Below are 23,768 nucleotides of genomic sequence, written 5' to 3'. Positions count from 1 at the left end.
CTATATCATAGGGGATAGGAGTTAGAGATTAGACCAAAAAGCCTCTGCAGTGGCAGGAGACAATCATAGGTAGAAGAGCTATCTTTCCCATTGTCATAGAATCATAGATTATTAGGGTTGGAAGGGACCTCAGGAGATCATCTAGTCCAACCCCCTGCTCAAAGCAGGACCAATCCTCAACTAAATCCCCAAATGGCCCCTCACAACCCTGGGTTTAGCAGGCCAATGCTCAAACCACTGAGCTATCCTTCCCCCCTAGACATAAAACGTATGTAAACACACACACGGACATCACACTCACTCGTTCTCCTAATTTGAGTGTGGGTGGGAAGGCAGGGCTGCTAGGAAGCGAAAGGGTCCCTAATTGTCTCCCTGGGGAGGCGGGGAGGTATCTCTGTGCAGGGAGGTGGCTATGGGGGTAGTTGGCTCTGAACTCCCAGGGGCTGGGGCGGTTCCAGGAGTGTGTTAGGGGATTGGTGCTGCGGTTGGCTCCAGTGAAGAGCTCCCTGGGGACGGGGCTGTCCCCTGTGTGGGATATGAGCTGTGGCTGGTGGGGCGCTCTTGCCCTCCACGGGGTGGCCGGCCGGCCGCGCAGCCCCCTCCCGCGGCGTCTGGCTGCCGCTCTTGGCTGCCTGCCTCCGTGTCGCTGTTCCCTGCCCAGGTGCTGAATTGGAGCCAGCCGGAGCTCAGCGCCCCTCCCCCGCACACTCCCCGCAGCAGCCAGAGAAGGAGGAAGTGGAGCTGCGAGTCCCCCGAGCTGCTGGAGGAGGAGAGGCCGGATCCGCTGCCGCAGGGCCGGGTAGCAGCAGAGCCGGGAGCATGGCTTTTCTGTGGAAGCGGCCGGCTCGGGAGCCGCCAGCGGTGGCGACTGCAGGGGCGGCGGCAGCGCTGGGCGCAGCTGGCGGCGCTTGCTAGCCGGGTGCATGAACCCGCTTCTGGGTGTGGGAGGCGGCGGCGGCGGAGGGATGTGAGGCCCGGCAGGGCTGCGAGCGCGTCGGGTGAAAGCTGCGCTCGGCTCCCCCACTCCTCCCTCCGCCCTCGGCCATGGCGCCGTCTTCTCCCCGCAGCTGCTGCGGGGCGGCGGCGCTCCGGATCCCGGCTCTCCTGCTCCTGCTGTGCCTGGGCCCGGCGGGCGGGCAGCTCCGCTACTCGGTGCAAGAGGAACTGGAGCGCGGCGCCTTCGTGGGGAACGTGGCGACCGACCTGGGCGTGGATCCGCAGCGGCTGTCGGCCCGGGGCGCACGGCTGACCTCGGGCAGCGGGCGGCAGTACTTGGAGCTGGATCTGGGCCGCGGGGCGCTGCTGGCAAAGGAGCGCATGGACCGGGAGGCGCTGTGCGAGCTTAGCCCCTCCTGCTTCCTCAGCCTGGAGCTGGTGATCGAGCAGCCCATCGAGGTGCACAACGTGGAGGTGGAGGTGCTGGACATCAACGACAACGCGCCCCGCTTCCCGCGGCAGGACTACCGGCTGGAGGTCAGTGAGTCCGCTGTGCCCGGTGCCCGCTTCCACATCGAGAGCGCGCAGGACCCCGACGTGGGCACCAACTCAGTGCAGAGCTACCGGCTTAGCCCCAACCAGCACTTCGCCCTGGACCTCAAAGGCTTCCAGCGCGGCAGCAAACTCCTGGAGCTGGTGCTGCAGCAGCCCCTGGACCGGGAGCAAAGCGCCCTGCAGCAGCTGGTGCTCACCGCTGTGGATGGGGGCAGCCCGGCCAGGTCTGGCACGGCCCAGATCTCCATACGGGTCATGGACACAAACGACAACTCGCCCGTCTTCGACCGATCCACCTACACTGTGAACCTGCTGGAGAACGCGGCCCCAGGCACGCTGGTGGTGAAGCTGAACGCCTCGGACCCGGACGAGGGCTCCAACGGGGAGGTGCTGTACTCCTTCAGCGGCTACACCCCCCAGAAGGTGCGGCAGCTTTTCAGCATCGACCCCGTCTCTGGCGAGGTGAGGGTCAATGGCACGCTGGACTACGAGGAGGCCTCCTCCTATGAGGTTTATGTGCAGGCCACGGACCAGGGCCCTGTGTCTATGGCCGGGCACTGCAAAGTGCTGGTCAACATCGTGGACGCCAACGATAATGCCCCTGAAGTGGTGCTGACCTCCCTGTACAGCCCGGTGCCAGAGAACGCCCGGCCCGAGACCGTGGTGGCTTTAATGAGTGTAACCGACCAGGACTCCGGGCCAAACAAGCAGGTCAGTCTGAGCATCCCTCCCAACATTCCCTTCAAACTCAACTCCTTCAAAAACTCCTATACGCTGGTCACACAGGGCAACCTGGACCGTGAAAGGGCTTCCTCCTACAACATCACAGTCACGGCTACGGACGCTGGCACCCCTCCCCTCTCTTCCCACAAAGTGATACAAGTGGACATCTCTGATGTCAATGACAACCCTCCGCGGTTTGAAGAGCCCGTGTATTCCGTTTACATTCCCGAGAACAACGCGCTCGGGGTTTCGCTGTGCACTGTCAAAGCCATCGATCCCGATGACAACGAAAATGCCTATGTGTCCTATTCTCTCCTGAAAGGGGAAATTCAAGGGCTACCTGTCACATCCTATGTCTCCATTAAATCCGACAATGGTAACATATATGCGGTCACCTCCTTTGACTACGAGAAGTTAAGGGAGTTTCAGGTTGTTGTTCAGGCCCAGGATGCTGGGACCCCAGCACTTAGCAGCACTGTCACTGTCCATGTGTATGTGGTGGATCAGAATGACCATGTCCCTCAGATTCTGTACCCTACCTCAACCAACGCCTCGGCAGCCTTGGAGATGATCCCTCGCTCGGCACACGCAGGTTATTTGGTTACCAAAGTAATAGCCATTGATGCAGACTCTGGACAAAACGCATGGTTGTTCTACCATCTGGCTCAAGCCTCAGACCCAGATCTCTTCAAAGTGGAGCTACACAGCGGGGAGATTCGGACTACTCGCAAACTGGGGGATGACAGTGTTACTACTTTCAACCTGTCAGTTGTTGTGAGAGACAATGGAGAGCCATCCCTGTCCTCAACAGTAGCCATAACCATCGCTGTTGTGGATAGAGTTTCCAAAATCATCCCTGACACAAGGAGGCATATCAAAAGTACTAGAAACTACTCAGAGATAACACTGTATCTCATTATTGCACTGAGTTCAGTTTCATTTATATTTCTTTTGACAATCATTGTCCTAACAGTTATCAAGTGCTACAGATACAGTATGTATGGTGACTCCTGTTGTGGAGGTTTCTGTGGGGTCAGAGAAAGGTATCCTGCTGAACTGTACAAGCAGGCTAACAACAACATTGACGCTAGGATACCACATGGTTTAAAAGTACAGCCACATTTTATTGAAGTGCGGGGGAATGGGTCTCTCACTAAGACCTACTGCTATAAGGCATGTCTGACTGCAGGATCAGGAAGTGACACTTTCATGTTTTACAATACTGGTGGCCCAACGGGAACTGGTCCTCATGCAGTGATGGCTGAGAGACATCTGACAGGACAGAGTGGGCAGAGTGCACAAAACCTGATCATACTTAAAAATGACTCCATTACGCCTAATGAGGTGAGAATGAATAGATACATGACCAGAACCATGTTCTGAACCTAACAATGTGTCCTTATCTGAAGGTTAAAAGTGGAATGTCTAGATTCAGTTTATTCCCTATTGTGGTTGCTGAATTCTAATCTGTGAAACACATTTGGTTTCTAGGTCAATACTGGGGCTTTCTGGGTTCATTTGGTAAGTTAATGGCTCAGTGTGTGAGCACATTGTTTGAGACTCACTTCATTTCTGTTGTAGATGGTATAGAAAAAGTTTCCTCCTCCCCATCCTCCTTCCCTTTTCTTTACAGATATACCCACTCCAGCAAACTACTGAGGAATGACACATGTAATCTTAAAATGTTAATGTTAGAATGCTGCAGAAGAAATGAGATGATACTGAGAATCAATATGACACTTTACAGTGATTAAAATATTTGACAATTTATTGCTTCTGTGCCCAGACAAAATTACCATGGCCAGGTCACTAATAAGATAGATTTTGCTTCGTATATGTGCTTTAGTTGTCATGTTATCTATACTTTGATGTTTGCACTGCATGGGGCTGCCTTTTTCTCTTCTCCTGTCTGGCAATACAGTGACACATTTCTAGGCTGTTGACCCAGTTTACCAGTGATGATGTTGCAGTGCAACAACCTGTAACCTGCTGGTTTGCTATTGAAAACTGTTTAATACCTATGGTTTGACAGCAGTATATTAACCTCTGCAATATTTTCCCACAGTGATGAATTAGTGACTGCTTTCTATTAGCACATAGCCAGCGTGGACCTAGTGTACAGTTCGTAGTGTTCTATACCGTTCCCATGTTATGGATTTTGGAAATGAACAGAGCAACACTTTACTATGAGTGAAAAGATAGTGATTTCACTGCTGGACAGATTGTTTTAATTCTGATGTATAAGGAAAATATTGCATTTACTGTACATTACTTGTGCAGTGGTAATATGGCAGGCACGTGGCTTGTACATTAACATGTAGAATGTATGCAAGCATAGGGAAAGATTGTATCCTTGTGCTTGAATGGAATGTTGCTTTGCTTTTCTGTATCTACACAGAAAGATTAATCAAATCTTTATGCTTATTTGCCCCTCTCAAATCAGCCAGAATGTTTTTCTTTTGAAAACAAGAACATGACTTATCAAGACATGTTTTCTTGTTCTTCTTATTAAGAAATGTGCATTTTGTCTCTAATTTTAAAAGATATGAAGTGCAGGATTTAATAACAAGTTTTCTCTTAAAATAATGCTGATACCAAATAATGTTCCTCCATTTACAATTGATGTCGCTATTTTACTCTTTCCCAGTCATTCAATAGTATGATTTTGATGACTATGTGATTTTCACAATCTAAGGTCATAATAGCTGTCAAATATATAGTGTAGTAGGGCAAATGAACCATTAGTTATCTGATTTTTAATATGTATTATAAATATTTTTATTAGAAATATCTAGAATCTGTTGATCATAAGGTGACATGCTAGCCATGGTGCAGAAAAGGGAAGAATCAAAGGATTCCAAATATTCCTTAGATCAGAGCTTCTGTGCAAACAGATGGATGATAATTGAAAATGACTTCAGTTTAGATGTAGAAACAGCGGAAATTTGTTTAATAGATTCCCATCATGTCTTTAGGGGATAGGTCCTATTGCATGTAGTGAATTATCAATTTCTGAGGAACTGTGCAGGTCACGCAAAGACAGTTTACTAATCCCAGTGTCGGTGTATAATAGCAGAGAGACACAATACAAATGTATTAACTCCTGTTTTTAATGTTGGAATGAAACAATATCTATCACATATTTTCAGTTGTGTGAAGAACCAGAATCCAGATGTGCAAGCAATTACTTATTAGTTTTGCAAGACTTAAATAAAGAAGAAATTCTGTTAGATACTATTTGCCACAAGTGAAGTGAAATTTCCTAAGGCCTTGCATTACAAAAATTGGCTAGAGTGCTGTAATGCAGTGAACCTGTGTCATTGTCAGATGCACATGAGACAATGGAGCCATATAACTGAATTCACAGGGTAATAATTCTTAGCAGATTATCTCTTTCAAATTCACATATTTTGCCCCATTACTCAGTCTCCACATACACATGTTAAAAGCAATCCACTGATTAACTGTGTCAAGATATGCTGGTTTTAATGGACATTGTTAGTCTTATTAGACCTGCCAGATACCATATTTTGCTTGTTTTTATAGCAATAGTGAATTTGTATAATTCTTGAAAGGCCCATCCCATCATCTGTAAAGCGTACTAGCAAGGATCACTGCATCTTGACACCTTACAATGTTGATGTATAAGTAACTGTTACCACTGGACAATCTATAAAGAAATATTTTTTTCTAATAAGACTTGGGGACAGATGTTACCATCAATTAACTATAATATGATAAGAAGCTGCACCAATTACTCAGGCTTTCTGTGGAATTTACCACAAGTGACAATATTTCTTGGGTTTCACATTATTAAAATGTTGTATATATTAATTCTGCAGTGGGATAAAAAAATTCTGTCCCCAGGATGTGTGTGTGTCACAGGTTCTTTTTATATTTAGCATTAGAGACAGATTCTTCTTTCACTTACTCTGAGGCAAGTCAGGAGTAACTTCATTTCCATCAGTGGACTTACATTGATGTAACTGGCCTATTAAGTTTAGAGATTTCTTTGCATCAGCTGAAACTCTGTGGCTACCTATATGGTTTTTCTGTACTGTTCTACTAATGTGTTAGTTGTGGTTTGGTAAATGATAATGTCTCTTTTCTTCAAGACAGCTCATGCTTCTGCTAATGTTCAGCTCACTGTCTCCTAGGCCCTTTTGCAGGTCTATATGGTTATCTCAAATAGAATCTCAATCTCAGTCAAGTTTGTTTAGTAAAAATCAAACATATGAGCACTTGCATGAGTAGTCTTTAAATTAGCAGGCAGTGGAGTGATTGTTGGCAGCACTGGAGACAAGGATCAAGATACTTGGTTGAATGAATGTCTGGTGCTATATCATCACTACTGGATAACCAGGGCAGTCAGCAAAGGATAATTACATATGGACAAAATTAGTTTGTGCAAAATATTTTGGTTTCATTGTTGGAGCTCTGTGAAGTTACAGCCAGCATGTATGGCTGTCTGCTGGGATGGACAGTGAGTGTGTGGAGGGAAGTGATCCTATTCTACAATTGGGCCCCTGGTATTGCTGCCTGTCTGTCATTTTCAGAAATGACTTATCCTCACCATTCTGAAACTTTAATAATGTATTCTAGTGTCCATTTCTCTCACACATCTATTGAATTGCTGAGTGACACTTGGTAATATCTGTTCCCTGCTCTCTTTTTATCTTTGCCATCTTGTTCATGCCCTCTGTGTAGCTAAACCTGTTTGTTATATCTTGGATACCATGGCAGCCTTTTCACTTCAATGCAGGGACGAACAATCAGACTGGCATCTGGTCTAACTCAATATTCTTAGCAAAAATGCACTGTCGCACATTATTAATTATCAGCTGGCATACTGAATCCTTGATGGAAAAATATACACTCAGTTCTGGGCACTGGCCGCCCTCTGATGCCATTTTGTGCACTCATAGGATGATCAATAAAATGTAAGATCCTTTGATGTTAATAAATAAAGCATTGTGTACCTTTTGAAGGAAAAATTGAAGCTGCACATTAGTAATGATAAACCCCAGTGGTTCATTCATTTTGTGGTTGTTTGTACACACTGAAGTACTACTCCCTCTCCCCCACCACCCCCAGTTGGCTGCTTCAAAGACAGAGTGCTATTCATTTGAAGTAAATCAAACACATCTTGGTATTTCTTTAGATTCAAGTGTGCTTTGAAGTGTCTAAGTCTAGCAAACACACAGCATTGTCCAAAGCAGTCTTCCCAAGAGATTTCTCACAAGGGCTTTAAAGGTATTAATGTTGGAATATCTTACAATCTCAGTTCAAGGACTTAAGCCTTTAAGAAATTCTCTGGGCTCGCTGACATTGGAAAGGTTAAATAGAAATGTTTGTTCTTTTGGTTAGAAGCAGCACGAGTTCCTTTTCTGCTATGCAGGGTCAGTGCTCTGTGCTCCAGGGAAGTCAAACTGTTAGGCTGAGGGTAACTGCTATGCTGGCAGAAACTTGCATCTAGCATTAAGCAGACAAAGCAGTTTTTCACTGTACCAGAACTCATTAAATATATTTTAAAGAAGCATTGACCTGTTAATTTAATTTTCATTTCCTTAGGGTTAGGAATTCAAATGCTCATTGTTAGGGCGAAATATTCTATACTAAATTTTGTTTTGTTAGCTTTTCATTCTAGTTTCCTGAATGATAAACAAATGCTAGACTATAAATAGTTTATTCTCTATGTTGAATTTAGTGTGAGCATTTTTATATAATCAATCTCAGATTTTACAGTAGGAAATCTGAAATAGCACCATGAATCCCACAACTGTCAACATATTCTCAGTAGAAAGGAAACTGAGCTGTAAGTGGTCTAGGATTTTAAAAGGCCTTTTATTTATTGCTTCAAAGTGGATATATTTGATAAGACAGTGGTATGTTATTCTACTGAGTATTTGTGTGAATATAGGAGTAGAGTGGGATGTGTTTAGCACTCATCATTTCCTAACTGTTTGTAAATGTTTGATCCACACAAACAGGGCTTGAGCCAACACCCATTGTAGTTAATGGAGGGGGGCTTTTATTGATTTCAGTGAATCAGGCCCAGATGCATATGAATCTGATAATTCAAGCAACAGATACTTGAGATGACAACATATCAGAACTAAGCAAAATGAATTTTCATTAAAATTTGTTTGTAATTCAGCTAAAATGTTTGTGAAATTGGATCAACATTATGCTATTTGAAAACATTGTCGGTGAAATTTTGCATAAACATGTTTTGTTTTTTAGGATGACTGCAAACATTTGGTAGCATGTATTCACATTCATTATCTGAATTTCAACTTGGGTTGGTTATACCTGGACACATTATTCCCTTTGTATAGCTTCTGGTTCCCTGAATGGCTGGACATACCCCATGTGCTCAGTAGGGTTAGGAGTCATAAGATACTATGGTGAGACACTCAGATACTGTGGTGACGTCCACCATTAAAAACACCTGGATAGATTTTCATTCAGTTTTTCAGAAGGAGTCATTGCATTTTATCTGCTTTCTCCGAACCAAACAGGAAAAGTTGATGATGGCAGAAACAGGGAGTGGCTTTGGGCTGTTTCCTACTACTGCATGTGTGATGAAAGCTTCCCATCACACCCTTCTTTTTGAAGACCACTGAGGAGTAGAAAGGATTGTTGCCAGTGGCACTGCCTTGTGGCCTCACAAAGACACTGGATAGGAGTGCAGTCTAAGCTCATATCTAAGATGGCAGAATGGGGTCGCAGGAGACAAATCATTCCTTGTAATGAGACAATATCAAGTACGGTGACTGTCACCACATAGTCTCCCTCCACTCAACAGGGCCTGTGACAAGCCCTGCAAAAGATACCAGTTGTCAATTGCCAATAATTTTTTGTGAACTGTCCACTGGGGAATGCACTAAGATCACCAAACTAATTTCACATTGGCCATGAAGCACCACTGAGATGTCCACAACTGTCACTATCTGTACAGCAGGGGCAGATTTGAATTTGTGATCTATAAATGAAAAGATCCATATCACATTACCAAACTCTGATCCATTTGACCTTGCTAGGGCTTGAAAGTGGTACTAGTCTCTCATAGGGCCTGTTTGGTGGAGGGGGATTGTGTTTGGGACAGTCCAAACATCCAAACTTTGAAGCATCTGATTTTACCCATCACTATATTTATATTTAGCTTTGTTAGCATGATGCTGGTTTTCAGTCTGTTTGTACATATAGTTTGGCTGTGTTAATGCTGGATTTGATTTGTTTTTAACATTCAGTTCCTCTTGTAGTGATATACAGAACATAAGAATTCATAAAGCTGTGGGTACATTGTGGAATGCAGATAGGAAATAGGCTGGCTTATCTGTTTCCACACTTGAACAACTAACATTAATCATTATGACATATGCCTCAAACTCACTTCCCATGCCCTGGCTGCCCAAAATTCTGCTTTGAAGTCATATGCCTCTTCAACTGGCTTCTCTGTTGGGACCAAAGACAAAGAGTACTTATGGAGGCAGGACCGATAGTAGGACCAGAGGAGAAGCCTATTACTACTAATGCCACAAAGAAGGTGTTGCCAGTTACAGGATATTGGCTTATGATGGCATAAAAGCAGGATGAACCTATGTCTCCTGCAGATCCCTGACAGCTCCAAGTCATCCAGTGTTCAAACCTAGTCCTTCAGTGTCCAGAAAATCAAGCGAGAGCAACCCCAAAGAAATAGAAGACTGTTTGTTCTCATATGAGTCACTGCTTGCTCCCATGTGGTAGAAAAAAGGTTATAAAAACTAAGGGCTAGATTCTGCCACCCATACCCATGCTGAGTCAGACCTGTGAAGGTTCTTAAAAAAGTAAGGAAATTCCCAGACAAATAAATGAATAGTTAAAAAACAAATTTATAGTTAAACAAAAAACTCAACAACTCATATATATTTGACAGTCAGAACATTTGCATTTAAGGTTCCAGTACCAGCTTAACATGTGCCCCCATATCCATCCCCACTCTCCTATGTAGGCCAAAGACAATTCCCCCTTCTGCCTTTTAAATACAGGGGTAGAGCCCTACTGTTCCCTACGCTGATATGTTACTGAACCCTGTGAAATGCCAAACAACTACCGCATCTGACCTGGCCCTTCGCCATTACTTCTCACTAAAGACAGAGATTATATTTTGCATTTTAATATCCATACAAGGACTAAATACAACATCTTCTCCATTCCACTGTAGGTTGGAGACCTTATGATACACACCAGATTATCTATGTGGATGTGTATACTATATATATCTACAGTGTCCCAGTACACTCTGGCAGTTTGGGTCATCTACCATGCACCCCAAATATATGGCAGATCAACCTTTAGTCTGTTCAACCTACACAGTGAAAAAATAGAGGTTTTATGGCAGTTGCAAACTCTTCCAGCAAGAATATCTGGTGGAGCAATAACCCTTTTGAATGCCTGACCTCATGGTTGTAATTATAAATCAAAGGTGTCAAACACCTGGCTTGTGGCTCAGATGCAGCCTACTTGATGAATTTATCCTGCCTCCATGACAGATTCATAATCTGCAGAATGAAAGCTTTCATGTAAATAAAGTAAGTTTCTAGCCCTTATTGTTGAGAAGGAAACCATCCAAATGTTGTGAACTAATGTAGCAGTATGATAGACAGTCTCTCCTTTTTTGCCTTTATTTTCTTCTCTGCTTCTTTGAGAATTCCTCAGTTTTCAGCCATGACTATAACTTAATATGTTTTTTGGCCAGGACTATAGGAGGAATTCTATTCCTCATGCTGCTTCTCTCTCTTTTTGATCAGACACTCCAAGGACCAGAGATTCTGGGGGCAAAAGACATCTGGTTTCAAGACTAAGCTTATAAGTTTATGGAGGGGATAGTATGATGGGATAGCCTAATTCTTCTTCGAGTGCTTGCTCATATCGATTCCAATTAGGTGCGCGCGCGCCGCGTGCATGTTCGCTGGAAGATTTTTACCCTAGCAACACTCGGTGGGTCGGCTGGGCGCCCCCTGGAGTGGCACCACTATGGCACTGGATATATACCCCTGCCGACCCATCCGCCCCTCAGTTCCTTCTTACCGCCCGTGTTGGTCGTTGGAACAGTGGAGTCCGGCTTAGCTGACCTCCACTTCCCTAGCTACTCGTAGTTCTCTCGTTCCTTGTTGTGTATATAGTTAAAAACTTTTTATATAGTTCAACTTAGTTTATCACTTTATAGTATATTTAATATAATATAGTTAAGAGGGGTTTGGGGAATAGCCCCTTCCCCGCACCCGGTGCTGGGGCCCATGCCCGGCTCACCGGGTTTCAAACCGTGCTCGGCCTGCCGCAAGCCAATGCCGACAGGAGACCCGCACGACTCCTGTCTGAAGTGCCTCGGAGAATCGCACCTGACAGCTAAGTGCCACATTTGCAAGGCTTTTAAGCCAAGAACAAAAAAGGAGCGGGACATTAGGCTAAAGCAGCTCCTCGTGGAGGCGGCTCTCACCCCTCCGCCTTCGGCACCGAGCTCTGGTCACTCTTCGAGCAGAAGCACCTCCTCGACACTGGACCGCGCCGGTACGGCCAAGGCTCCTCGGCACCATTTTCGATGCCGCTCCCTCTCCCCGAGGTTGAGAAAGTCTAAGACTCCTGCTGCTTCTGTGCCACCTGCACCACAGCCAGGAAGCTCGTCCAAGTTGGACCGCCTGGCGCCGACACCCACCGCGGCACCGACGACATTGGCACCGTCGATTCCGGTCCCACAAGGGCCGTCAAGTCCAGTGCCTGTCAGCTCCCCGGCTAGACCCGTGGTAGAGCTTACTATCCCGTCCACGCCGGAGACGTTCTCAACGGCGAGGGATCTGATTTCAATGATAGAGTCGACGCTGCCTCCGCCCCCGGCACCGCTGGTGTGGGCGATACAGTCTATAGGCAAGCCGGCCTTGATACGGCCACCCTCTGTCGGCACAGCAGACCGGCACCATTCAAGATCACGGTCCCGCAGACGTTCTAGGTCCCGACTGCGCTCCCGCTCCTGTTGCCGCTCGCAGTCCCGGCACCGTTCTCCTCTTCGGCACTGGTCGCACTCGCGGCTCCAGTCGGCATCCCGGTCGCCGGCCCGCTATTCTCGGCACCGCTTCAGCTGCCGGCACCGTGACTCCCGTAGCCGCTCCCTACGCCGAGCCTCGAGATCGCGGTCGACCTCCTGGCACCGTTCCGGTCGCAGGTCCCGATCTCGCTCCTGGTACCAGTATGCCTCCTGGTACCGGTCTCCGGTGCCGAGTAGAGCTAGGCTAGCTAGAGACAGGGACTCTGCTCAGGGCCTCTCCGCTCCTCCATGGCCATCCAGACACGCTTCAGGGTCGTCCCGTGCGGACAGCTATTATGCGCAGGACCGCGAGTCCGATGTGCCCACCGGGGTCTTCCAAGAGGCACAGGTCCAGGACCTAGGCCCACACCAGTGGTCCTTCTGGACGCCTTGGGCGTACCACCAGGCCCAAGGTGCACCAGTAGTCCTGACACGCTTGGCACCATCAGAGCACCGGGTGCCAGAGGCGACGATCAGCCGTCCCCCTCCGGCTGGTACGGAGGAAGCTCCAGTCCACCCACCGGACTCTCCAGTCTCACTGGAGCAGGAGGTTGCTCAGGAGCAAGAGGCCACGCAGGACCCTCTCGTCCCAGGTGTCTCCTTTTCCTCTTCTCCCGACGAGGTGGTGGCAGGGACATCCTCCTCGGGCCCTCCTCCAACCGACCTGAGGGCCCACCAGGACCTCCTCAGGAGGGTAGCACTCAACATGAACCTCCAGGTGGAGGAGCTCCCAGAGGTGGAGGACTCGGTAGTGAGCATTCTGTCGGCGGATGCTCCCATCAGAGTGGCCCTACTGTTTATTCATACCATCCAGGCCAATGCTGACACTATATGGCAATCGCCGGCCTCCGTCCCACCTACGGCCAGGGCAGTTGAGCGTAAATATATGGTGCCCTCTAAGAGGTATGAGTATTTGTATATCCATCCTCCTCCTTGCTCACTGGTCATTCAGTCAGTTAATGAGAGAGAACGCCATGGCCAGCAGGCGGCAGCCCCAAAATCGAAGGAGGCTAGGCAAATGGACCTGCTCGGCCGTAAGGTCAGGGGCGGCTCTAGAAAATAGGCTGCCCCAAGCAGCCGTGCGCAGCGCCGCCCCTTCCCCGGTCCCGCGGCCGGTCCCCTCTTCGCGCGGCTCTGGCTGAGCTCCCGCAGGCATGCCTGCGGGAGCTCAACTGGAGCCGCGGGAAGAGGGGACCCGCCGCAGTCATGCCTGCGGCAGGTCCGCTCGTCCCGGGCTCCGGTGGACTTCCCGCAGGCATGCCTGCGGCAGGTCCACCGGAGCCAAATGCCGCCCCCCAGGGAAAGGGCCGCCCCACGCGCCTGCTTGGCGCGCTGGGGTCTAGAGCCGGCCCTGCGTAAGGTGTACTCGGTGGGTGCCTTACAGCTCCGGGTGGCGAATCAACAAGCCCTCTTCAGACGCTATAATTACAACACATGGGCGGAGGTGGGGAGATTTACGGAACTAATCCCTCAGGATTCCCGCCAGGAGTTCGCGGCCTTCTTGGAGGAAGGAAAAAAGGTGGCTAGAACTTCCCTCCAAGCCTCGCTCGATGCAGCTGACTCAGCAGCCAGGACTCTGGCCTCAGGTGTTGCCATGAGGCGTATCTCCTGGCTTCAGGTTTCCAACCTCCCGCCTGAGCTGCAGTACACCATCCAGGACTTGCCATTTGATGTTAAAGGCCTCTTCTCAGAGAAGAATGACCCTCGGCTGCAAAGCCTGAAGGACAATAGGGTCATAATGCGTTCGCTAGGCATGCACACGCCACTGACCCAACACAGGTCCTTCCGCCCCCAACCTCCCCGGCCGTACTTTGAGCCTAGAAACAGACAGGACTTTGACAGACGGCGCGGCCGAGGTGGGCGTAGATGCCAGTCAGGACCCCAAAGGGGCTAAAATCAAGGTCCCTCGAAACCACCACCGGGACCAAAATCTAACTTTTGAAGGTGTGCCCGAGGATGGCGTACCAGTTACAGACCAGGATCCTTCTCCTCCCTTCTCCAACTGTCTCTCCTACTTCCTCCCGGCGTGGTCCCAGTTAATCTCAGATCTCTGGGTCCTACGCATGGTGGAATATGGATACCACCTCCAATTTGTTTCAACCCCACCCTCCCACCCCGTCCCTCTTCAGGGTCCCCTTTCACAAGCAATTCCTCTTGCAAGAGGTGCGGTTGCTCCTCGCCATGGGGGCTATAGAGGAGGTGCCGAAGAACGAAAAAGACAAGGGGTTTTACTCCCGTTATTTCCTAATCCCCAAGTCAAAGGGAGGTCTCAGACCTATCCTAGACCTGTGAGGACTCAACCAGTTTATGATGAAGTTGAAGTTCCGCATGGTATCCCTGGGGACCATTATCCCGTCCTTGGGTCCTGGAGATTGGTATGCTGCCCTCGATATGAAGGACGCATATTTTCATATCGCCATTTTTCCTGCGCACAGGAGGTACCTCCGCTTTGTAGCCGACCGTCAACACTTCCAGTTCACGGTCCTGCCCTTCGGCCTTTCCACAGCCCCAAGGGTATTCACGAAGTGCATGGCCGTGGTCAACGCATATCTCCGCCGATGTCGGATACACGTTTTTCCGTATCTGGACGATTGGCTCATCTGGGGGATCTCCGAGACACAAGTCACCTAGCATGTGGGCATCGTCAAGGACCTATTCACTCGTCTAGGCCTGGTGATCAATATAGAGAAGTCGTCTCTGGCTCCCACACAGAGGTTAGACTTCATAGGAGCGACCCTGGACTCCAATCTCGCCAGGGCCTGCTTACCACAGCCGCGGTTCCAGGCAACGGCAACAATCATCCGCGGTCTGCAGAATTTCCCGACGACCACAGTTCGCACTTGTCTCGGTCTCTTGTGTCACATGGCTGCATGCACGTTCGTAACCAAGCACGCCAGGCTCCACCTCCGTCCGTTACAAACTTGGCTCAACTCGGTATACTGCCCGAGCATGGACTCAATAGATACAATAGTCACCATTCCCCCGAGCACTCTAGGCTCTCTAGACTGGTGGCTGACTCCCTCCCTGGTGTGTGCAGGGCTACCGTTCCATCCGCCTCAGCCCTCAGTGTCCCTGATGATGGACGCGTCTTCTCTCGGCTGGGGCGCGCGCCTTGGAAGCCTTCGTACGCAAGGCCTCTGGTCACCTCAGGAGCTGACGCTGCACATAAATGTCCGAGAACTGAGAGCAGTTCACCTGGCGTGCCAGGCGTTCCTGCAACATTTACGAGGCCGCTGTGTCTCAGTGTTTACGGACAACACAACGGCCATGTACTATATAAACAAACAGGGAGGGACTCGAACTTCCCCCCTTTGTCAGGAGACCATCAGACTCTGGGACTTTTGCATAGCCCACTCGATAGACCTGGTAGCATCCTTTGTCCCGGGGGTTCGGAACATTCTGGCGGATCGACTGAGCAGGTCATTCCTCTGCCATGAGTGGTCGATATGCCCAGATGTTATTCATTCGGTTTTCCAGAGGTGGGGATTTCCCCACATAGACCTGTTTGCTTCCCGCGAGAACAGGAAATGCCAGATGTTCTGCTCCTTCCAAGGCCTCTCACCGGGGTCGCTTTTGGACGCATTCCTGATGCCGTGGACGAACCAGCTGCTTTATGCCTTCCTGCCGTTCCCGCTGGTTCACAAGGTCCTGCTAAAACTCTGCAGGGACAGAGCGCACCTAATCTTGATCGCTCCAGCGTGGCCCAGGCAGCACTGGTACACCACGTTGCTCGACCTGTCACTAGCCAACCCGATTACCCTGCCACTCCACCCAGACCTCATAACGCAGGACCACGGCAGACTTCGCCACCCAGACCTGCAGGCCCTTCACCTCAAGGCGTGGCTGCTGCATGGCTAAACCAGTCAGAGTTGCGTTGCTCTGCCTCAGTACAGCAAGAACTCCTGGGTGGCAGGAAGCCTTCCACCCGGTCAACGTATCTGGCCAAATGGAAGTGTTTCTCCTGCTGGTGTGTCACCCCCACTGAGGCCTCGATCCCAACCATCTTGGACTACCTCTGGTCTCTCAAACAGGAGGGCCTGGTGGTATCTTCATTGGGGGTGCACTTGGCGGCCATCTCTACCTTCCATCCAAGGGGGGAGTGGCCGCTCCGTGTTCTCACACCCTATGGTCTCTAGATTTCTCAAGGGCCTGGAGCGCCTATACCCACAAGTATGACGCCCCACCCCAACATGGGACCTCAACCTAGTTATAACCAGACTTATGTCTCCCCCATTTGAGCCGTTGGCAACATGCTCGTTGCTATACCTGTCCTGGAAGACAGCTTTTCTCGTAACCATTACATCGGCCAGACGAGTTTCCGAGCTTCGTGCTCTAACGGTGCACCCACCGTATACTGTGTTCCACAAGGACAAGGTGCAGTTGCGACCACACCCGGCATTCCTCCCTAAAGTGGTATCGGCATTCCATGTCAACCAGGATATCTTCCTTCTGGTCTTCTTCCCGAAGCCACACTCATCACGATGGGAGCAACAGTTGCACTCCCTGGACGTCCGTAGAGCACTCGCATTTTATATCGAGCGGACAAAATTATTTCATAAAATGCCCCAGCTCTTCGTCGCAGTGGCAGACCGAATGAAGGGTCTACCTGTCTCATCCCAGAGGCTCTCATCGTGGGTAACGGCATGTATCTGTACTTGTTACGAATTGGCTTATGTATCTTCAAGACACCTCACCGTACACTCTACCAGGGCTCAGGCTTCATCTGCCGCCTTCCTGGCTCATGTACCTATCCAGGAGATATGTCGGGCAGCTACCTGGTCTTCGGTCCACACCTTTGCTTCACATTATGCTCTGGTTCAACAGTCCAGAGATGATGCAGCCTTTGGCTCAGCAGTTTTGCACTCTGCAACATTTCACTCCGACCCCACCGCCTAGGTAAGGCTTGGGAATCACCTAATTGGAATCGATATGAGCAAGCACTCGAAGAAGAAAAGACGGTTACTCACCTTTGTAACTGTTGTTCTTCGAGATGTGTGGCTCATATCCATTCCAAACCCGCCCTCCTTCCCCTCTGTCGGAGTAGCTGGCAAGAAGGAACTGAGGGGCGGATGGGTCGGCAGGGGTATATATCCGGTGCCATAGCAGCACCACTCCAGGGGGCGCCCAGCCGACCCACCGAGTGTTGCTAGGGTAAAAATCTTCCGACGAACGTGCATGCGGCACGCGCACACCTAATTGGAATGGATATGAGCAACACATCTCGAAGAACAACAGTTACAAAGGTGAGTAACTGTCTTTTTTGGCAATTAATTGGTCTTTTATATTAGCGGTAAATATGCTCAATGGCTTGCAATGGGGTGGGATCTGAGTTACTACAGAGAATTCTTTCTTGGGTGTCTGGTAGGTGAGTCTTGCCCACATGCTCAGGGTTTAGCTGATCACCATATTTGGGGTCGGGAAGGAATTTTCCTCCAGGGCAGATTGGCAGAGGCCCTGGAGGTTTTTCGCCTTCCTCTGCAGCATGGGGCACAGGTCACTTGCTGGAGGATTCTCTGCACCTTGAAGTCTTTAAACCATGATTTGAGGACTTCAATGGCTCAGACACAGGTTTGATACAGGAGTGGGTGGGTGAGATTCTGTGGCCTGCATTGTGCAAGAGGTCAGACTAGATTATCATAATGGTCCCTTCTGACCTTAAAGTCTATGATTCTTTGACTCCTGGTGCATTCCTGGTGCAGAAAGAGTGGAAATTGACTCTGTCTTCTGAGCTGAGAATTCCCTTGGTGTATGGGAGTCCATAACAGAAGAAAAGTCAGGATAGCCAGCTCCTGTATCTGCACACCTGCCGTCTTGGTGTAGGAGGCATGTCAGGATGAAGGGAAAGGTGTGATAAGAGTGTGTTGTTTTCTGATAGTCCTTAGAGGTTGGATGGTTCCTTGAGGACCACTACCAGCTGGCCAAGTTTAGAATAGTCCTAATTTTTTTCTTTAAAGTCGAGTGGGGCTAGGGCCAGGGCCAGATCAGAAACAATCAGAGAATCTTGGAGCCATAATTGTCTTTTTCACAACTAAGCCCAGCAGAAACTGGGCACAGAGAATCTGGGTTTAAATGTGAAGGTAGTTGCTAGCAAAGATGTTTAATATTTTGTTGCAATGGGTGGAATTTCTCTTTTGTGTATATCAGGATGTGAAGAATGCTACAATGCACAGTACCAAATAGCACCTCAAACTCAGATAGTGATGGGGGCCTTATAAATATTGAGATAGCCAGATAGAAAGATGGCGCATATTATTATTGCTATATCTTTATTTGTATAAAACTTATTGATCTAGAGAAGAGCATACTGTGAATCCCAGGGGCAAAGACAAAGCTGGCTTTAAATAATTTAGGGTATTCAACACATTTTTAAAAGTAATGGGGCCAAATTCACTTCTGGTCTACCTCCAATGACTTCAGTAGACTTATACCATTACTATCATGTATTATTTGTGTATTTGCCAATGTACAAGCAGAGCCGGCTCCAGGCACCAGCGGAGGAAGCACATACCTGGGGCAGCACCTGCTTAAGGGGCGGCATTCCGTCCATTCTTGGGGTGGCACAGTCCGGGCGCCTTTTTTTTTGCTTCGGAAGTCCGAGCATCTTTTTTTTTTGCTTCGGCAGTTCAGGTGGCTCTTTTTTTGTTTGGGGCGGCTCTGTGTACAAGACATATCAAGTGTGCATATAATCCATTATGTCTATAACATTTTCAAACTTGGATGCCTAACATTAGACACCTACATGCACAATTAGCCACCTAAAAAGTGTCACAATATTTAGATGTGCTGAGCCACCTACAGCTACAATTGAAATCAATGCTCAGCACCTCTGAAAATTAAGTCGCTTAGCTGCTTAAATATTTAGGTGCCTAATTTAGGCACCCTCATTTGAAAATGTTGCCTATAATTTTAAATTATTATGAATGTTGCTATTGTATGCAGTGCACAGCAAGAAAAGCAGTGTTAACATTTTCTGGAGCAACTTGTAATCAATCAGGAATTTCTCAGGAAACCCTTACATAGCAAGTCATGCTGTAGCAGGTCAGCATGTGCTGAGACATACTGGTTGAAGGGTATGGCTCTCCTTCCTGTTTTTATGCCTTTTTATCAATGTGGAAAATGTAGCAGCTCTTGGTCTTATGAAAGAACATGTCTGCCTTCAGTAAAAACCTGCTGCAGTCTGCGAGTCTGATACAATCTAGTGCGGTCCTCTGCAGTCCACTATCCTCAGCAGAAAACTCACAGCAAGCAAACTAGCCCGAATGTATTCTTCACAGTGGTGCTGCATTTTGTATGTGTACAGGTGGAAGAGCAGAAGTGGCCTAGTTTTATCAGGGAAACCAGCAAAGTATTTCTTTTCTTTTCCAGCAATAATCATCTTCTCCTATGGCCAGGATATTTCTGAACAGGGGCAAAATAGCAGCCCCTCAATTTACAAAAATAACCTCCTTCCCCACTTTAACCCTCACGATCCAAAGTCTTGGTATATAAACATTTAACTCCATATTCAGTGACCTAAGTGCACTCATACAAAAGTGTCTGATTTCCTGGGAGATTTGGCAGCTCTGAATGCATAAAAAATATAAATAGCTCTATGGAGGCATTTGACAATAGCTGTGAAAATGTTTAGAATCTCTGGAGAAGAGCCTGTATTCAGCTGCATAGATTTTAAAATGTTTTAATACAAATTAATACAGATTTTGTTCTCTTTTGTTTCTGCAGCCAAAACAACCCAATCCTGACTGGCGTTATTCTGCATCCCTAAGAGCAGGAATACAAAGGTATGTACTGTACTTCCCCTTCTTAAGGGCTTATATCTTTCTCCCTTTGTGACAGAGACTGTCTTTCAGTCTTGTACAGCTGCTGACATACACTAGTGAGATCTGCATGCTGTGACGGAAGCACCCAAGTTTTGCTTCTGAGGCATTATATCTACCAGTCCTACTGATTCACTGTAATTGTTGCCTTTTATGCTGGTCATTACTATATTAGTGTTTGGTCTATGCATTCATGTTGTTTACTTTATGCTTCTTTATACATTTACCATCGATGCCTGATTGCTACAATTACTGAATTATTTAATTGATTATACACTCTTCATTCACATTAAAACTTCTTATTATCATCCACTCTGATGAATTTCAATAGATTGTATGCAGCATCAATAGTTTTCCATCCCACTGCCTCTCATTACCATAAAAGTGTACCACTGCTGTAGGCAGTTTATTAACCACATGGTACATTCAAGGTATTTAAAAAAGTTAAAAGGGCATTGACAAGCATATCAGGCCGAGATTTCCAAGGAAACCTTCATGAGTTAGGTGCCCATCTTAGGGTATGTCTACACTACAGGAGTAGTTCGATTTAACTTAGGTCGAATTTGTGGATTCGACCTGATGAATTCGAATTTGTGTATCCACACTAAGGACACTAATTCGAATTTGTGAGTCCACACTAACGGGGCAAGCGTCGACATTGGAAGCGGTGCATTCTGGGCAGCTATCCCACAGTTCCCGCAGTCCCCGCTTCCCATTGGAATGCTGGGTAGAGCCCCCAATGCCTTCTGGGGGAAAAATGTGTCGAGGGTGGTTTTGGGTAACTGTCATCATTCAACCGTCACTCCCGCCCTCTCTCCTTGAAAGCGCCAGCGGGAACTCTGTTCGCGCACTTTTCTGGTCAGTGACAGCGCGGACGCCACAGCACTGCGAGCATGGAGCCCGCTGCGATCATCGCTGCACTTATGGCCGTTGTCAACTCCTCGCACCTTATCGAACACCTCTTCCACAGTCAGCTGCTGAGAAATCGGGCGAGGAGGCTCCGGCAGCGCGGTGAGGACGTGAAGTGTCAGAGTGGCAGAGACCTCTCACAAAGCATGGTACGCCGCGCCGTGGAGATCATGGTGGCAATGGGTCACGTTCATGCTATGGGACGGCGATTCTGGGCCCGGGAAACAAGCACGGACTGGTGGGACCGCATAGTGCTGCAGGTCTGGGATGAATCACAGTGGCTTCGAAACTTCAGGATGCGTAAGGGCACTTTCCTTGAGCTGTGTGACTTGCTGGCCCCTGCCCTGAAGCGCCAGGACACCCGGATGCGAGCAGCCCTGAGTGTGCAGAAGCGAGTGGCCATAGCCCTCTGGAAACTTGCAACGCCAGACAGCTACCGGTCAGTAGCGAGCCACTTTGGCATGGGCAAATCTACCGTGGGGGTTGCTGTGATGCAAGTAGCCCACGCAATCGTTGACCTACTGCTCTCAAAGGTGGTGACCCTGGGAAACGTCCAGGTCGTCATAGATGGCTTCGCCGCGATGGGATTCCCAAACTGCGGTGGGGCTATAGATGGCACTCACATCCCTATCCTGGGACCGGCCCACCAGGCCAGCCAGTATATTAACCGAAAGGGCTACTTTTCAATGGTGCTGCAAGCACTGGTGGACCATAAGGGACGTTTTACCAACATCTACGTCGGGTGGCCGGGCAAGGTTCATGACGCGCGTGTGTTCAGGAACTCTGGTCTGTTTAGATGCCTGCAGGAAGGTAGTTTCTTCCCGGACCACAAAGTAAGTGTTGGGGATGTGGAGATGCCTACAGTGATCCTCAGGGACCCAGCCTACCCGCTAATGCCCTGGCTCATGAAGCCCTATACAGGCGCCCTGGACAGTGACAAGGAGCTCTTCAACTACCGGCTGAGCAAGTGCAGAATGGTGGTGGAGTGTGCTTTCGGACGTCTCAAGGGGAGATGGAGGCGCTTACTCACTCGCTCGGATCTCAGCGAAACCAATATCCCCATTGTTATTGCAGCTTGCTGTGTGCTCCACAATCTCTGTGAGAGCAAGGGGGAGACCTTTATGGCGGGATGGGAGGTTAAGGCAAATCGCATGGCTGCTGATTACGCTCAGCCAGACACCCGTGCGATTAGAAGAGCCCAGCGGGAAGCGCTGTGCATTCGGGAGGCTTTGAAAGCTAGGTTCCTCAGAGAGCAGGGTAACCTATGACTGTCCAGTCTCTTTACAGAGAAGCTGAACCTGCCCCTGTTTCAGTTACTATTGTCTTTTTTCAGCGGTTACATACCCCGTTCACCAGGTTTCCCCCCTTCCAACAAACGTTTAAAAATAAAGTTATTGGAACATTTTTAATTAACAAAGTTTTCTTTACTAACGAATTCTCGTTCAAGGGTTACAACAGGGACGCAGACTGTGGTGGGTACGGTGTGCAGTGATGTACATACTGCTTCTACATTCGAGGACTGACAGGCTCCTGCTCCTACAGCGGTCTCTGGGGGGAGGACGGTTACCGGAGGGTGTGCAGGAAGGGGTGGGTTTGCAGGAAGGGGTGAGGGGTGTGTGGGAAGGGTGAGTAGGTGTGGGTGGATGATGGCTCTGGCTGGGGCTCAGGGCATCGGAGAGGTTCATGGCTAGGGTGGAAGGGCATGGTAAGGGCAGCCTGCCTTGCCATTTGTGGATGCCAGGCGCTCGGACCCTGGGGCAACATACACCTCCCAGACTGACCTGGGGCAGCAGACACCTCGCACAGTGACCCGGGTGCCTAGTGACTGCACTCTGTGTGTGACCTGCTGTTGATCCTGCCCCCATGTCTGTACCCTGTTAATGGTGGCTGTCCTATGCAATTAACAAACCCCTCCCCCACCCTTCACACAAAGTCTTCTGCAAAGAAACATGACGGAAACAGTAATGAACAGCAAACTATTTTTAATACTCAACTACACAGTTGGGGGATGAAACTGGGATTTGGGATCGGGTGAGCCAGGAAGGCAAGCAATTCTCATACTTTAGGGAATGAGAGCTGTTTGGTACATGAGCGCTCTGCTGGGGTGGAGTGACAGTTTTCACGGCCCCTAGCGCCCCTCCTTCTTGTGATTTTGGGTGAGGGGGGGACAGGACTTTGTGGCGTGGGAGGGCGGTTGCAGATACAGTTCAGGGGGGCTCTCTGCTCCTGCCTGCAGTCCTGCAGAACATCCACAAGGCGCCGGAGCGTGTCCGTTTGCTCCCTCATTAGTCCAAGCAGCGTTTGAGTCGCCTGCTGGTCTTCCTGCCGCCACCTGTCCTCCCGTTCGCTGTGTGAGCGCTGCTGCTGAGAGAGGGTCTCCCTCCACTGGCTCTGCTGTGCTGCCTCGGCTCTGGAGATGGCCATCAGTTCAGAGAACATCTCGTCCCGAGTCTTTTTCTTTCGCTGCCTAATCTGCGCCAGCCTCTGTGAGGGGGATGCTGGGGCAGTTCGGGAAAGAGCCGCAGCTGTGTGATGGGAAAAAGGAAGTGATTTCCTTCCAAAGATACATGTTTGCGAACACTGAACACAGTCTACTCAGTTTCTGTGAACAAGACCATACAGGGCACCTAATCTCATGTGCTCTCAGGACAAGTTCGAATTTTCGGCATTCGCTTTCATTGCCTGGGGTCTTGCACTGGAGATCGGACAAGCGGGGCAGGACAGCAGAATCCGTGTAGCAGCCAGGCCTGGTAAGCCGGAAACTTTAG

The 23,768-nt window shown here is 48.9% G+C and overlaps 1 protein-coding gene across 14 annotated transcripts in view; it reads left to right on the top strand.

Annotated features, from left to right (window-relative positions):
• Positions 1 to 23,768, top strand: part of LOC123375395 (protocadherin alpha-C2-like) — a 334,194-nt gene that overhangs the window by 229,979 nt on the left and 80,447 nt on the right. For 12 of the 14 annotated variants that reach the window (XM_045026235.1, XM_045026230.1, XM_045026240.1 and 9 more), the window contains one exon: positions 19,997 to 20,055. In XM_045026235.1, coding sequence (XP_044882170.1) covers positions 19,997 to 20,055 — 59 coding nt within the window. Of the gene's footprint in view, positions 1 to 737; positions 3,559 to 19,996; positions 20,056 to 23,768 lie in introns of those variants that run through there. The other 2 variants (XM_045026229.1, XM_045026228.1) reach the window with 1 other exon arrangement.

The sequence above is a fragment of the Mauremys mutica genome, chromosome 8 (assembly GCF_020497125.1).
Source record: "Mauremys mutica isolate MM-2020 ecotype Southern chromosome 8, ASM2049712v1, whole genome shotgun sequence".
In the NCBI taxonomy this organism is placed as follows: Eukaryota; Metazoa; Chordata; order Testudines; family Geoemydidae; genus Mauremys; species Mauremys mutica.
Note: the sequence above shows the minus strand (reverse complement) of the source record. Positions and strands in the feature narration are given on the sequence as shown.